This window comes from Hydra vulgaris, chromosome 03 (assembly GCF_038396675.1).
Source record: "Hydra vulgaris chromosome 03, alternate assembly HydraT2T_AEP".
NCBI lineage: Eukaryota > Metazoa > Cnidaria > Hydrozoa > Anthoathecata > Hydridae > Hydra > Hydra vulgaris.
The window spans coordinates 40,342,038-40,359,855 of NC_088922.1; the positions used below are offsets into that span (position 1 = coordinate 40,342,038).

Here is a 17,818-nt window from a genome sequence, read left to right on the forward strand (position 1 = left end):
TCAAGAAAAAAGCTGCAAATTTATCTCAAATTGACAAGGCAGATTTAGATTCTTCCAATTTCCAGTCAGAAATGGCAAGCTTTAATCAATTAAGCTGCCGCAATGATGGACAACTTTGAAAAATCTAGCCCGATCGACATTTTGCAGCTCATTCATAAATATTCCTTGACCGATGCTTATCCCAACACAACAATTGCTATTCGCATCTTCCTCACCAAACCAGTCACAGTTGCTACGTGTGAAAGAAGTTTCAGTAAACTTAAGCTCATAAAACACTATATGAGGTCAACAATTGGCCATGAACGTTTGTCTAGTTTGGCAATAATTTCAATTGAAAATGAAGTGGCAAACAACATTGATTTTGATGATGTCATTAGTGAATTTGCCTCAAGAAAAGCCAAAAAAGTGGCATTGAACTAAAGTTTGTGCAACCTTAATGACAAATTTTACTTATAACTTGATGTGATAAATTTTGTGATCAATAAATCATTTTTTTCGTTTAATTTACTTCTTTTTTTTTTAAGGAGGGGGAGAGGGAAGGGAGGGGAAGAGGGGGCGCAATTTTCTTTTCTTGCCCAAAGCGCAAAATTGGCTCGGTACGGCCCTGTATATATATATATATTACATACTAGAAAGATTGCTTTTTTTAAAAATATAAAAATCTATTTGATGTTACATACTTCAGATTTTAATGTTTTTCTCAAAATATAGGTAAGTAAAGCATGTTTTCATAAAGAACATCTAAAGAAAGAAAACCCATTAGCCTATGAAAAATGGGAGGATAAACATAAATGTACTTTTAATTACCAAGAATTACCTGGTGGAATGGAGCCAGAAGGAGCCCGCAGAATATGGGGTTGTAATATTGAATAACATAATCTACGATATACTGGTTTCTATGGTGATGGAGATAGCAAAGGTTATGATGTCGGAAAAAATGTTTATCAAGGTGTTCTTATAAACTTGAATGTGTTGGCCATGTGCAAAAAAGAGTTGGAATACAGTTACGTAATTTTTTAAAAAAAGAAAAAGGTCTTGGCGGTCGTGGAAAATTATAAAATCGTGACAAAGCAAACCATGCCTCAACATACAGACCCGGTCCTGGCTTACCAATATCTATTGTTTGGAAACTTAAGCCAATTTATGATGAATTAAGTAGTGAAATTATTTTAAAAAATGTCTGCATGGCCTTACCCAAAATAACAATAAGTCTTTTAACATGACAATATGGGAGCGTATACCAAAAGGCCATTATGCCTCGCTTACACATCTTCAATTTAGCACTTTTGATGTAGTTGCCCATTTTAACATTGGTAGACAAGCTAGTGTTTTAGTTTTAGAAAAAATGAATTTGCGGAAATGCACTCATATCATTTACAACCAAGTTCAGTCTATCTGATGAGCAATGAACAAAAGCTACTTTTGGATATTTAATTCTGATTCTTGATTGAACGCCGTTATTCTTTCCTGCCATGGTTGAGCAACCATCGTATCCCTGACCTAACAGACGATCTAAATTGAGACCTAATGATAAACATTTTCTTAATATGGCGTCGGAAATTGAAGCTGCAGACATATCGTTCAGTGGAACAAATCCAAGAAATTCTTCCCAAATCATTTGCTCTTTTGTTGGGTTGACAAAGCGTAATCCAATGGATAATTGTTCTGTCCCTGTAATATAGGCTGCTTCATCAGTTAATACTGAAAATCCAATGGAGTTATTTGTAGCTGACACAATATCATTTACCAGAATCTGTTCAGATATTTTGATCAATTCTTTTTCGGTTTGATGTGTTGTATATTTTGCATTCTTTGCAGTAGTATCAAGGTGATTTTTTATAATCTTATCACCAGCCTCAATTCGAAAGTTCAATAGCTGATGCATATTTCCTTTACTTGCTTCCTACTCTCGCAGAGCCAAATCATTTGTTCCACTCAACAAAATCGTTGAAAGAATAGAAAAGAGCTTCTGTCTGTTTGCTTCAGCAATGCGTTTTATAGAATCATCAAGCTGACATACAATTTCTTCTCACTGCCATGAAGTTTTCAGCTTCTTGTTGAGAACACATATGCCATGACGATGACATGTGATTTCGAGCACATTCGTTAAAATCCTTATATTTTCTAAACGCTGTAATAATAAATGCACCTTGAAAACCTCGATATACTTTTTGTGGGAAAAGAATGTAATATATACAAGCAGCACCTTTTAGTTTTGAAGAGTACGCCAGCCAAGGAGCATATTGAACCAATCATGCATGTCTAAACCGTCGCTTTCTAGCTTCATGTTCTGGCACGTCTTTTTTGAAATCATAAAATTCATGGGGCTTGAATGGTTCGGTTAGTATACGATACTTGTTATTTATTCTAGCTGTTGCCTGAATATTAAGTCCAACATCGAAAACTGAGTTATCGTTATCATTTTTACATTCTGATGATTTATCTGCAATCATAACTTCTGACGTTTTCTGCATGTTTCCGTTGCATGCATCAACATCTTGTTGCTGTCTTGCATCACAAAGCCTTTCACTTGGTGCTACTACCCGTTGAGGAAGAGTAATGTGTTCCTGTGATCTTTTGGAATCATCTGTAATTACAACACGTTTAAAATTGAAGTAATCCAAAATATTACTACTTAGTCGTTTTTTAGACATTTTTTCCAGTATTCTGAAAAAAAAGTATTGTGAAAACCTAAATTTAGAACAGTCCACAAAATTTAATAAATTAAAGAAACTTTTTTTCAAAAATTTTTTTGTTATATCAATCATATATATTTCTGAATAAAGATTTTACATTCATGGTTGTTTACAATTAGTTAAAGAACTAATGTGAAGTAAACACCTAATAATGCTAAATTATATAATAATATAATGATTCGTTAAAAAAAATTAAATGATTTATTAAATACAAATTAGACATATTCCACCAAAAAATAAAATACAGCAAGTTAATGCAAGTTAATCAAATTAAAAATATATAATTATAACAATCAACATTTAGCTAGCAAAAAATACAAGGTAATAGTATTATTAAATGAATATAACACAACAAATCGGAAAAAAATAAATAGAAATACAATACAAACAAGAAACATTTTGCCAACAAACAAAAAAACAACAGCATAAAAAAGTAAATGAAACTTACACATTAAAAATAATTAAAAAAATTTGATCATTGTATCCAATTCTTTCTTTGTTAGTTCGAAATTTATTTGTTTGCGTAAGAACTTTGTTATTCTAATTCGATTTCTTTTTTTTTTATTATTATTATTATTTCCTTTATTTTCCTTTTTTTTCTTCCTCTTTTCTTTTTGGTTTCTATACTTCTCCTTTATCTATTGTTTTTTTCTATTTATTCCTTTTTTATTTTTCTATGATCTATTTCTATCATTTTTTTTTAAACTTTCATTCAAACATCTTTTTTTTAAAATATAAAATATGCCTTTATAAAAAAGCTTCTGCCATTGTGGAAGTCATTGCGTTTGATAGTAATATTTCATTTAAACTGTAATCATTTACATTACGGCGAGTAAACTATAAATGAGTTAAATTGATGAGGTATCGAAATAAAATCTTTGACCAGTTAAAAGAAATTTTGTGAATATTAAAATTTGATATTTTGTTTTTCCGGGGGGTGGGGGGTGGGAGGGGGGGGGGGCGCAGGCCCCCCCCCCCCCCCCCTCCCACCTTGGCCTTGCCTGCCGGCGCCCATGGTCCAATATATTAGCCTATTAAAAATTATCATGAAAAATCTGCTTCGTTCATATCACAGAACTACCTTGTTAGAACAAGTATGCAAAAAAAATTTTGTTAAAGTTGTGTACATCTTTAGATACGTTGACGAGGTCTTTCAATATTTTGGTGTTTTTGGCACCTGTCACAGCTACTATTTTACCCAAAAAAAAGTTAGTTTTTTTTTGTTTTTTACAGTTAATTTTGTTATTTACTTTATGTATATGAAGTTAGATTTATAAAATATTGATATTTGCTCGAAAATTTTTTTTCAGGGGTTTCCACCTTAATCACGCCAGATTTGAAATGGCGTTATAATTCAGCCTGCGCAATCAATAAAGGCAACCGTGTTCTAGGCATGACGTACATGTTAATACAATGACACGCCGTCACGAATCGTTGAAACCGCAAATGTAAAAACGATCGCTTTATTGTCCTTTATTATTGAGAAGAATCTCATTAGAATTAAAATTTTTTGAATAATTCATTTTTAAATTAATTCTTGGAACAAAAAAGTCATTCCTTAAAAACTTTTTTGGATTTTTATGAGATATTTCACTAAAGTAAGACAGAAATATAAGTGGAGGTGTTTCATGCGTCGTTTTAAACACAGACAGTAATTTTTGGTAAATGTTTAGTTTATAAATATTAAAGGCTTTGAGGAAATTGAATAGTGGTTCGCAACAACAGTTCTGTTTGCACCAAATACGATCCCAAAAGCATGCGCTTGTTTATTGTAAAGTTTTTTTTTTTAATCGTAGTTCGTACTTCTCCATGCAATATTGCAGTAAGCAAGATAGCTGCGAATAAACAAAAATAATTTTTCATTATAGCTCTAGTATTTAGAAATAGTTTTGTTTTATATAGTACGGAAATATAATTGGAGACTTTACTATCAATGGATTTGATGTGGAACTTCCATGGCAAGTCTAGAATTACTCCTAAAAAGTTAACAGCAGATTCCTTTTTAATGTTTCTCTGTTTTATTGAATAAAAGACTAGGCAGTTTAAGTGGAATATTATCAACTTTATTAGATTTGTGGAACAGGTTGAATTTAGTTTTATCTACATTCAGTAGGTGGTTACTTATAAACTATTCTTAATGTTTTTTATTTGTTTGTTTTTTAACAACTCCAACATTCTTACACTTCTTTACGTTACAATTCTATGACATACTATAAACCAATGTATAAAATATGCAACATAACATTAGAATACGTAATTTAACAAGTTTAACCAAGTATAACGTTAAATTAATAAAAAATGTTTCTTATCATAAAAACTAACAGTGTTTTTTTAAAAATAATAACTTTTGTTTCTTCAAATATTAACATGCTGTAGTAAAGGAAACTCGTAGAAGACTATGAAGTCTTATCATCGAGTACCTCTTAAAATACTTACTTTAAATATTTACTTAAAATACTTACTTTCTTCATTAAAAAATTAAAAAAAATTTTTTCTCATTTTAGATAAGATATTGAAAGAAGATCAAAGGATCTTGGTGTCAGAACGTTAAATAAGTTCAAACAAGCATTTGGCAAAGTTAACAACAATATTATTAAACTTCTACAAATTTCCAAAGTATATAGTAAATAATCAAAAGAGAGATCACACAGATCTACTCACCAATATTTTATATAAACGTATACGTACCAAAATATAATAAAATGTTAAGTGAAAAGTATAAAAATCAACAAAATAAGGAAGAATAAACTTTTTATAAATGTAAATAAGAAAAGACTAAGTTATCAATTCATATTATTAATGATAGCATAATATGTCATCTAATGAAAAAATTAGGCTTTTTTTAATTTCCTTTTAAAAAGTCAAAAAGTGGGTCGTTCAAGATCAAAATTCGGTAAAACGATTTATTCCAAAGATGTGGTGCTCGATAGTCAATACGAAATTGATTAAAGTTCGTTTGACGAAAAGGTTCATTCAAAAAATCAGTATTTCGCAAATTGTATTTGTTAATAGGTTTCGGAGTAAAAGCGTCTTTGAAGACAGATAAGGACAAGTCATTTTTCCACACGTATACAAAGCATAAAACATATATATTTAGCTAGTATATATTTAAAATTCTCATTTCAATATAATAATGTTTTGCGTGAGAAAAGCGATTTGCTATGCAGATTAAACGGATTACATGTTTCTGACGTCGATAAAGACTTACTTTTTTCTTTACATTTACTTACATTTACTACCCCAGGCAGTATTAGCATAATTTAGATAACTGTGTATAAATGAATAATAAAGTTTGATTAAAATTTTTTTATTGAGTTAGGTTCGTACTTTATATAAAACTCCTATGTTTTTTGAAATTTTAGTGCTTGTGTAATCAATATGATAATTCCAAGTGATGTTTTCATCAAAATAAACACCTAAACATTTTGTTTCAGAATCCCTTTTTATTTCAATTTGATCGATACAAATTTGAGGTAAGTTTAATGGCAGAAACCGTGCTTTGGCAAGCGAATGGAATAAGGTCCACTTTGTTTTATTAGTGTTTAGAGTTAACTTATTACACTTAAACCAACTCAATACATGTCTAAGTTCTATGTTCATTGTTTTAAAGAGATCAAAGATATCATAAGAATAAGTATCATCTAAAAACATAATACTTGTTAGTTTAGAGGCTTAACTTAAATCATTAATATAAATTAGGAAAAGGAGTGGCCGAAGAATTGAGCCTTGTGGACTCACACATGTTATAGAAACATGTGTGATAACCTTCATTATGCGGAACAAATTGTTTACGATTCGACAAACAACTTTCAAACCATTTAAAAACTCTCTTTTTTGCTCCATAGCGTTTAAGTTTAAAGATTAAAGTTTGGTGATTGACCGTATCAAAAGCTTTTGATAGGTCAATAAAAAGTCCTACCGTATATTGTAAATTTTTAAATGATTTTGAGATTTCACGTACAAATAAAAAAAAAATTAACAAAAAAACAAAACAAAAAACTTTTTATATCTCTGTGTTAATAAAACAGATTGGAATCGTCAGCAAATAATATAAGAATATTTTGGATGCTAAAATAAGTCATATATATACACTAGAAGTATTAATGGTTCCAACAGATCAAAGACTAATTTGACTACTGTGACGCAAATTTTATCTATACCTCCACTTTTAAGAGGGGAAAAAATATTTATTTAAATTTAACTTTAATATTACTATTTTAACATATTTATGCTATATTTAAATTTTAACTTTATCATGGTAGTATTAATAAGGTAAGTTTTTAACTTGGAGGTAAGTTTCAAATTTTGTGGTACTTGCTGAATATTTAAAATAATATATATTATGTTATTTATTTAAAGTAATATAACGTAGAAGAATTTTTATATACTTAATGTATGTATATATATAAATATAAATATAAATATAAATATAAATATATATATATATATATATATATATATATATATATATATATATATATATATATATATATATAATAATATACATACAATTTCCTAGGGTATAATTAAGACAGATCTTTTCAGATCACTTTTCCACCTTCCTAACTACTAAAAACATAGCACCAAACAATACCTCTCTCAAATCTCCTTTATACAAACGAGAGATCAATGAAAAATCCTTACAAAAAATCAAAAAATTACTAAAAAACAATGTTGAGTGGGATCTTATATTTAAATCAAGCGATGCGAACTTTTTCTAGATCAATTTTGTAAATACTATGAAAAAGCGTTTTCAGTTAAAACTGTTGTTATAAACAAAAAGTCACTTTTAACTTCCTGGATGTCTAAAGGTTTAATCAAATCCTCAAGAAAAAAACAAAAACTTTACGACAAATTTCTAAAAAATAAAACTTATAAAAATGAAATAACTTACAAAAATTATAAAAACTTCTTTGAACAAAAAAATACTCAAAAAAGCTTTATTCAAATTTGTAAAAAATAAAAAAACTATCGAAATGATAAGTAAACATGGAATATGATTAAAAAGATAGTCAGTAATAATAACTGTACAAAAGCATTCTGTCAAAAAACTTTTGATTGATGGTAAGTTAGTCAGTGATAAAATAATAATAGTTGAATATCTAATTAACTTTTTTCTTAACGTGGGTCACAAATTGCAGCAGAAACTCCGTCGAGTTCTGCAACATATCATTCTTATTTGATTAAGAACCTTACCTCAGAAAAAATTATGAAAGAAACAAATCTAATGTATGATTCTAATGAATTGCGATCCGCTTCAAATACTCTAACAAATAACAAATGTGCGGGCTTTGATAATACTAGTAGTTTGTCGTGAAATCAGTATTTGATATCATTGAACCATCATTGCATCACATCTTCGATCTTTCACTGAAATCAGATATTGTCCTATATAAACTAAAAATTGCCCGAGTCACCCCTATTTATAAATCTGGAGATGGTTTTGATACTAATAATTATAAGTATTACCTATATCAGTTTTACCATGTTTTTCCAAATAACTAGAACGCGTCATATATAATTGACTTTACAGTTATTTGACGAAAAACATTTTTTATAAGGTAAAGAATTTGGATTTTAAAAAAAAAGACTCAACCTACTACGCTATAATTGAGCAAGTTACTCATATATATAATGCTTTTAATAATAATTGCTTTACGTTAGGAGATTTTATTGATCTTTCCAAAGGTTTTGACACCGTAAAATACAACATTCTTTTAAAAAAACTTGAAGTGTATGGAGTAAAAAATAATAACTTACTTTTGTTTAAAGTCTATTTATCAAACAGAAAGCAATGCATTCAGTATGAAACAACAAAAAGCACTATACCTTGCGGGGTTCCCCAAGGCTAGATCATGGGACCATTATTATTTTTACTCTATATAAGTGATTTATATTGAACATCAAATTTATTAAGTTTAATCTTATTTGCGGATGAGTCCAAAATTTTTTTTATTCACATAGAGACATTAAGACACTTTTTAACATAGTTAACAAAAAATTACACTAAAATAAACGAGTGGTTCAGGTGTAACAAACTCTCTTTGAATGTCAAAAAGACAAAATTCATCCTATTTCATAACCTAAAAAAATGAAAATATTCCTCTTAAACTACCTGATATAAAGAAAAAATAATAATAATATCGAAAGAGAAACTTTCATAAACTTTCTAGGCAGGGCCGCGTTAAGTACTTCTTGGCCTCCCGGCACTTTAGGCCTTCTGGCCCCTGTTGACCTCCTAGTGTTTAAATTTAACAGCGTTTTAAGATAAAAATAATTTTGTAATTGTTGCGCTATGGCTTTACAATGTATTTTCTTTTGTGTATATGCAAGTATCTCGCCGTATTCATTTTTAAAAACACGCTGCGCTTATTATAGGTTTTAAAACACCTTTTGTCTGCATTTTAAGCTTGCAAATGCAGATATGATATCTTTTAGATCAATGGAATCCAATACCCGGCTTTCCATTTCAACAATAGAAAAATCTGAAAAACGTTCCTAAAAAAACCTCCAAAATGAAAACATTCGTTCAATAGATGAAAGTTGAGATCAGTAGGGTATTGGTCAACAAGTTTTTGTGCACAGCAAGTAATCTCCAAGATATCCATGCTGCGGAGATTTACAAGAAAACCAAATAGAGAGTTTAATCCAGAATAGGTTTTCCTTCTTTTATCTAGATCACTCATTAGTATGTCCGTGATCTCATTAATGTCGACAATCGTTTAAGATTGCCCAGAAAACACTGTAGTTTCCAAACTGTTAATTTCATCATCGTAATGCCACTTGCGTGCTCTTTTAAGCCTTTGAACATAGGTATATTCATCCGTGTTGACTAAAGACACAGCTTCTTTTTCATATTGCTTGTATTTGGAGCAAACTTGCTGCATGTAATACTCCAGGGAGTTGTACAAACCTTCAACCATACCTAAATTAAGCTTTACGAATTGCAGTTTCTTATTAACTTTGTTGAACCTTTCCATGATTCTGTTCCAAATGACTATTAAAGGAGCATCTCAAGTTGTTCTATTTTGGTCAAAAGACCGATTGCTTTTGCTCTTGGTTTTGCTTTCTGATCGTCATTAAGATTAAGAAGAACCTATATAGAATAATATGTTAACAAGTATGCACAATCACAAATAAAATATGTTTTTATTTGATTTTCTAAATAAACTTTAATCACCTTTGAAATAGAATAACCCTTTTCAATGGCTAAACAAGCATCAGCACGAGCAGACCAACGAGTTTGTGAAAGATTCTAGGGAACCTTAACACGTATTCCAGCAAGGAACTTTGACTTTAAGACATCGATGCATTGATGCAGGAAAGAAGTTATAAGTTTCTTGAAGAAAGTTAAAAAAAATTAACAGCAGTTCCGTTGGATTCCGCGACACTCACTCCTTCAAGGTTCAAATAGTGAACTGAACATGGAATTTATTCGGCGAAACGTTGATCTCTTTAAATCTTGTAAACCAAAGTAGATTCCAAACATATTACTGACATTGTCGTATGACTGGCCACAATTTTGAATGTTGATCGCATACAAATCTAACTTTTTCAAAACAATCTCAAGCATGGAAACTGTAAAATGACTATGCATGGGAATGAATGCTAAGAACCACTCAACTGGTTTTCCGTTTTGCGCACATCGGGAGTAGAATCAACAATGATTGAGAAATATTTTGCTAATTTGATTTTGCTGACTAAGAAATTATGTCTGAAGTAAATAAAAAAATTATACTATAACATATTATTGAAGGATGATCATATTACCTGTAAATTCCATAACCTCGGCGGCTATTAAGTATATGAGTTCTTCCCTAATGTCTTTAGATAAGTACGAGGTACAAACCTTTCTTTTGTTTCCATGAGTTATCAAGTGTTGGGCGAGAAAAGGATCAAATTTTACTAATAGCTCAATACATCCAATAAGGTTTCCGTTGTGTATCGATCCTAATTTTTAATCTGATCCGTGGAATGATAATCCTTTGAGAATAAACAATAAATAAAATATTCAACTATTTTAAATTTCTTTTTTCACCATTGTATTCCTAATTTTTTTTTTTAAGTTTCGTTTTTCACCATTATGTTTTAACTCGAAAGTTCTTTCAATTCGTTAAAAAAATAAAACGTTCAGTTTGCTATACCTCGTATGCGCTGTTATTGCAAAGATAAAAAATCTCTGGGACATGAGAGGAAGTCAAAGATAGAGGCCGATAATAATTTTTCTTTCAAATTATATATCTTTCAAAAATTTACTTAAATGCTATGGCCCCTTGAACTCCATGGGAGGCCATGGAGTTCAAGGGTACGTCGTACGTGTCTAGTGTGTCATCGTACGTGTCTAGTGTGTCCGTTGGTTAAACCGGCACTGTTTCTAGATGTGGTCTTGGATGAAAATTTGTCGTGGAAGCTCAATATAAATACTTTAGAGAGAAAGCATTCAAGAAATATTTTATTAATGTATAAAGCAAAACCTTTCCTAAATATCATGTCCTCAAACAGTTTATATTTTTCATTAATAAAATATAAATATTTCATTGTCACCTAAGCTATGGTAACGTGGCCTTGGCAAGCACAAGTTATACTAAGCTTAAAAAACTCTTCAGTAAACAAAAACAAAGCCTGCAGAATTGTCTTTGGAGTAAATAAAAGTGTCTTGTGAACCTCTCTTATGCAAACTTGGAGCGTTAAATATGCTAAATTAACATACATCTTGTTTTACAGTTAATGTACAAAATAAAATCTCCATCGATATTTCAACCTTATTTTAGCAAAATAAGTCATAAATACTCTACTAGATTCTCATATAACAACTTTGTTATCCCAAAATTTACATTAAAGTTAAATTTATACTCAGTCCAACACCGGGGGCCTTATATGTGAAATTTCCCCACAAATTGTTACTATCAAAAGAAATACACTGGAACAGTTTAAATCTGAATCAAAGCGTTTTTTATTATCTACGGACTTCAATTTTCTTTTTCTTTTTTAGTAAAAAAAATATAAACTAGAACAATTTCTTTTGATTGGTTGTACTTTTATTTGTTCTAAATTTATTTTACAAAAAGAATTTCTATATTAACAGTTATATCAATTATGAAACGTAGTTTACACATTTTGTATATATTTTATTGTAAAAACGACCTGTAATGAAGCCACGATGGGTGATAAGACAAACTGATATCTTTTTCTCCCAGCCATTTGTTTTTCTATTTATGTTATTTAATAAATTGTAACTTTCTACGGCAAAATTGGCGCCAAATTTGGACCAATCACAAGAAGTTTTCAGCTGTAGTTTCTTTTTTAGAAACAGGTTTTTTATTTATTAACAGTTTTTATTACAAATTGTTTTTAGCGATATGTATTTTTCGATATAATCTTAACCATTTTTTTTTAATTATATTACAAGTTTTATTTTTTTTGTATTTTCAATAGGTTTTTTAAATAGCTTTCTATAATAAGCTTTTTTTTTGTCAGAAATTTTTCTAAATTCTGTGATTTATAAAAATACCTGAATTTTTGAGGCTTTTAGATAGCTTTAGAAAAAAATTTATGAATTTTTTCAAAAGTTTTCTAAATGTCTTCCTGACAAAAATCCTGTGATTTTTGTCAGGAAGACAATTTTGATAATTCTTCTGTTTTTGTTTTTAATTTTAAATGTAAGGATTTACTGATGAAACTGCTTTTCCAATTTTTTTTATTTCCACAATTAAACTTGGTTGAAACATTATGAACTTTATTTTTTTTGGTTGGGTTACGAGAAAACTTTTATTCATGCTTATTTCAATTCATTTTAAACTCACACTCTTTACTTTGTTATTTTTTAAAATTAATGTTTTTGTATTTATGAGATTGATACGTGATGGGATAGCAATTTTATTTTAGCGTGTTTTAATAAAATATACAAAAAAGTTATTTTATGAATTAAGATTTTTATAAGAATAATTCTATTATTGGTATTAGTTCTCTTAAATCTGCTGTTGTTTATAACTGCTATAATTACTTATTATTGTTTATAACTACTGCTTAAAAAAATGAAGTTTTAAGTATCATTTCTTGTTTTTTTTTTTTTTTATCATATTTCCTAAACTTTCACAATTTCCAGAGCGGTCCGAGGAAGGAGGGCGTAGGGATGTCTAACCCCCTAAGAACTTAATCCGTCAGCAAATTTAATCATTACAGTCGGAAAATTGGATCTGTAATTGGCAGTTGGCAAATGTTAGGCAACGAGGACCTTTTTTTTTTTTTTTTTTAAAATAATTTTTTTTTTTTTTTTGCAGAAAGTTTCGGCAAAAACATATATACGTTATCCCCCTCCCTCATCGCTTTAAGATCTCTTCGGAACGACCTTGCCAATCTCATTCAAAACTACCTCTTCTTGTGGGGAAGATTTGGACAATGAGTAGCTTTGTTTTTTTAAAAAAAAAGCAACTACAACTTATTTAAACTAGCTGGGCTTTCCTTTTTTTTTAAAGAATTAATAACTAAATTATCTTCTTCATCAAAATTTATACCTTTTGCCAAACAGTAAATTTGCCAAACACTAAACAAGAAATTTTTTAAAAAGTTTCCTAATGTGTCCCCTTCTCCCCTAAAATGATAATATTATTAGTGTAGTTTAAGTATATTAATGTACAAATATTCTCAATTACTGTCATTTTTCTATAATTTTAAAAGAACTCATTCATAGCATGGCTTTATTTTTAAATAATCTACTAAATTAGGATTTTTGTATTCAAAACAAAGTTTAAAAATAAAAAATTCAAAAATACAAATAAAATACAAAACAACAAAAATGATTTTTTTTAAACCGACCAACTTTTTTTCCGAGAATTTGTTCGGGACAGTAATATAGAGTAAGTTGCAAAAAAGACAAGTTAAACGATAAATTTTATGTTGAAATGACATTTATATTAGCATTATTTTAGGTCTGATGACATTTAAAATATAAGGAATAAGTTATTATACTATAATATCATAGGTGGACTTGGATTCACTATTTTACAAAAATCAAAATATATAGTATTTCACAGGCCCGTAGGAACAATTTAGGAAGTGTATTGGAATAAGATTTAGAACAATTTAGGAAGTGTATTGGAATAAGATTATTTTAAGGGGGTTGTTGTTAGACTTTTCAATATTTTTTTACATACAGGATTGATTGCCTTCTATAAGAACTTTGACAAAAATAACCTCAAAAGCTTCGAAACTAAACGAGAAGCATTTTTTGATTAATATTTTTCATTTTATTGAAGAAAAACAGAAAAATTCTGTTTGTTATTGCACAATGAGGTTTATGTGAAAAAAAGTTGTTATACCACGGTGGTACATTATTTGAAAAAGCAAATGACGACTCAAGTTCTCTAACAAAAACTGTATTGGGTCCAATAGTTAATTGTTTATTTGGTAGACCATTGTTCATTTTCAAAATGATACCCATAAGTAAATTAAACTCTTAATTTCATTTTAAACAAATTAGGGTTCAATAAATTCAATAAATAAAAGAATTTCAGGTCAAGTCAAAGTCATAATATGTGAGGGAATTAGAACTAACGAGACGTTCTTCAAAAGCTTTAAAAAATCAATTCCAGGTTGATTATAAGCATTTCATAATATTCGGTTATGCCCATTTGTTTAAACATTAATAACATTAGAAATAAATGGCTAAGTAAAAACCCTTTTTTTATAAAAAAAAAAGGAGAAGATAAAGTAGCACAACGGGATTATCTTAAAAAGCTTTATGAACTTGAATCAAAAATTTTAGTTAAATCATTCGATTTAAACGAGGTTTCAATATTTCCAAAGCCAATTGAAAGCAAGTCAGCTTAAACCTGTTTAAAAGTATTTTGTGACAAAACTTACCATTTTTGATGAATCATTCAGGACTGCAGAAAAGACACAGCATATTATATTTGCATCGTTGTATCATGGTAGAAAGTTCTCGATTTTTAAAAAATGGGCGCTGATATTAGAATTTATGATGAACTTCAAGCAGTTTTTAATTAGAGACCCTAATAATGATCTACCATATTCAAAATTATTTTGGAGAAATGAATTAAATTCGTCAGCATTGTAATGCTAGAATTTGTAATGAAACACATTTTTTATGTTGCCATAATGGTAAGGTCTGCTGTCACTTTCCCATTTCCGCAAGCTTTAGAGGAGTTATTTACAGGATGTTATAAAGATCTTAATTCCAATAAAAAAAATTTTTAATTCTTAAGAAATTACGTGGCCTGTTTTTCATTTGTTTCAATTTCAGCAAATGTTGTTCAACTCATGAATCACGGGTCACTATGTTTTAGAATAAGAGGTCAATAATTTTACCATGTTAGTAATCTTAGACTGGACCGAGATAAGCAATAAGTTTGCTCTTGCATTTAAAAACACGGCAGAAGTAGAAGATAAAGAAATTCGTCAATCATAACTTATACATTTTACTGAAATGTATAAGACTTGTTATACATTTCCATATCAAACCAAAGCCAGATAAGAGGTGACGCAAGTGACACGGTCGCGTCGGGCCACGCGTTATAAAAAGGCTCCGCAGAGTCCTTTAAAATGATACTAAAAGAATAGAAAAGGCAAAATAATTGTTTTCAATTTTGGAGCCTAATTAATTTAGAATAGACTTCTTTTAAAGCCTATTTAATTTAGAATCCACTTCAATATTAGAAATATTTGAAACTATTTTTCGAGTTCTTAAACCATTAGTCGACTTTGTGCAAGATTTAAGTGTATTTATAAGCATAATATAGCCTTTTCTGCGCAAAGCTTGTGTGTAACAAACGAGCATAACATTTAAAAAAGTTTTCTAAAAAAAACGTGTATAGAATTACAGCAATAGAACAGCATGTTAATAAAAGCCTTATTGATCTTTCGTTCAAAAAATTGAAAGAAACGAATCAAAATATATGGTCTTCACAAATTTGTTGATCAAAGGTTTAGATTACAGGTATTGTTTTTCAACTTTGAGTCAATCTTACCAGCAGTCATTCAGCGTATATAATTGTATTTTTTATTTTAAAATAATTGTACCTTATTTACTAAAAATATTTATAAAGAAAAAAGAAATTATATTTACAAAATGTATTTTATGGCATAAGGTATCTTTTATTTTATTGACAAGATGAAGAAACCAACATAACTAAATAGAGATATAGGAAAAAAATACGAAAGCGGCAGTACAAAAAGAGAATTAACTGCAAAAAGAAAAACTGAAAATGAAAACTCAAAGGTACTTTAAATAAATACTTAAAAATAGGCAATGCTAACGAAGAACCAGGTGGAAAAAATGAAAAATATCTATAAAAAATATAATGGAAAAGATCCAGGAGAAAATGATAATAAAGATGAAAAAGAAAAAAAAAGATGAAAATAAGATTAATGACAAAGATGTAGAAGAAAATACTGCAAAAGATAATAAACAAGATAGTCAGTTAAAGAGTCTTGAACCAAACATTACAGTGGAAACTACTCAACCCAATATAAAGACGAAAAATATTTGAATCAAGAACCAAATATAGCAGATCTTGCAACTTGCCCGAGATAACTAGTCAAAAAAAAAGAGACTAGTTAAAACAGGAACACATAAAATTCTTTTAAATGAGAGATCATTTTCTAGATTAAATTTTTTTTAAAACTATCTAAGATCAACAATAACTCAGCATAGATTAAACAGTTTAATGATCATATCGATTGTAAGTCAAGAAGCAAGAAAATCGGATTTGCAAGCTACATTACAAGTTTTTGCTGAGAAAAAACTTAGAAGCATGCAGAACATCATTATTGTCTATGTAAATTTATATTTAATAAAGTTTAGTTAAATTAATTCTTTAACTTATATACGTATAATATTTATATTTCGTGACACAAGTATCAAAACTTGTTTTTTTTTATTAAATAGAATATTGAATATTACCAATAATTGCTATTATTGAATATATATATATATATATATATATATATATATATATATATATATATATATATATATATATATATATATATATATATATATATATATATATATATATATATAGATATATATTTAATAATAAACACAACTTTATACTCGTAGATTAGTATTCTTCATCTCCTCCCTTTTTTTTAGGTTTTTATTTAAGGGCCCCGCAAAATGAACTTGCGTCGGGCCCCACGCCAGTTCGATCCAGCACTATATCGAATAATCTTTATTAGTCATGTCACAGACTATATTGACCATAATTAGATATAAGATTTAATTATAATGTGATTAATTTTATTTTATTCAAATAAACATAAGTTTAATTTTTGTTTTAAAGTCAAACTTCAAAATATATTGACTTTTTTATCTTTAACTTTGTGTTTAATAATATTTTGTAAGTAATATTTTGACATTTTTGTTTACCAGTAATAACATTTTTTAGATTACGAAAAAAATTTGAAATTTTTATGTACTATGGGGCTGATCATATGGTGAAAAAACATTTAGTCTTACCGAGATACCTGGATAGGCGCGATGAATTTCAGCTCGTGTTCATTTTCAAGGCCACGTGATGTTTGTTTACAAATCATTAACGTTACCTTTTTAAAATAAAATTTAAAAATTAAAGTTTAATAAAAACTATTTCGATTTGCAAAAAGTTATTTGATAACTTTCAACTTTTAATATGCATATATTTACTATATGCATATTAAAAGTTTAATAATACTACGTGTTTAACGAAATAAATATCATATATAATTTATAATTTTCTAACGAAAAGAAAACTTTCGCTTTAAAAAACTTCAAGCCAAATGTTAAAGTTTTATTAACGTACATGGTCAAACGACTTTAATTTAAAAATTAAACAAATGTTCTTTAAATTTTGTGACAAAGTTTTCCAGTCTACCCAGGATGTTTTTCAGCTTGTGTAGAACTTTCACCCCGCCTAACCGAGATCCCATAGGCAAGATGTGCAGCCGTGGCGTATTGGTTAGAGTTCTGGCTCAAAACCCAGAGGTCCGATATTTGACGCCAGCTCTAACCCGAAAAGCGACATTGGTACGGAAGCAATCGTGAACTTCTTGTTAAATACTCTCCCGCGGTGCTTTGTGATAAGACCGTAAGGACTTCTGGGAACACAAAAAAAAAAAAGCTT

At 29.0% G+C, this 17,818-nt stretch overlaps 1 protein-coding gene across 1 annotated transcript; it reads right to left on the reverse strand.

Annotated features, from left to right (window-relative positions):
• Positions 1-1,336: 1,336 nt before the first annotated feature.
• LOC136078673 (zinc finger MYM-type protein 1-like) lies at positions 1,337-1,885 on the reverse strand. Its single transcript, XM_065794458.1, has one exon. It carries the CDS (start codon positions 1,883-1,885, stop codon positions 1,337-1,339), a length of 549 nt encoding a protein of 182 aa, XP_065650530.1.
• Between the last annotated feature and the right edge of the window lie 15,933 nt (positions 1,886-17,818).

Excerpts from the sequence above, each read along its gene's own strand:
- LOC136078673 (XM_065794458.1), bottom strand. The coding sequence starts at position 1,885 with ATGCATCAGCTATTGAACTTTCGAATTGAGGCTGGTGATAAGATTATA.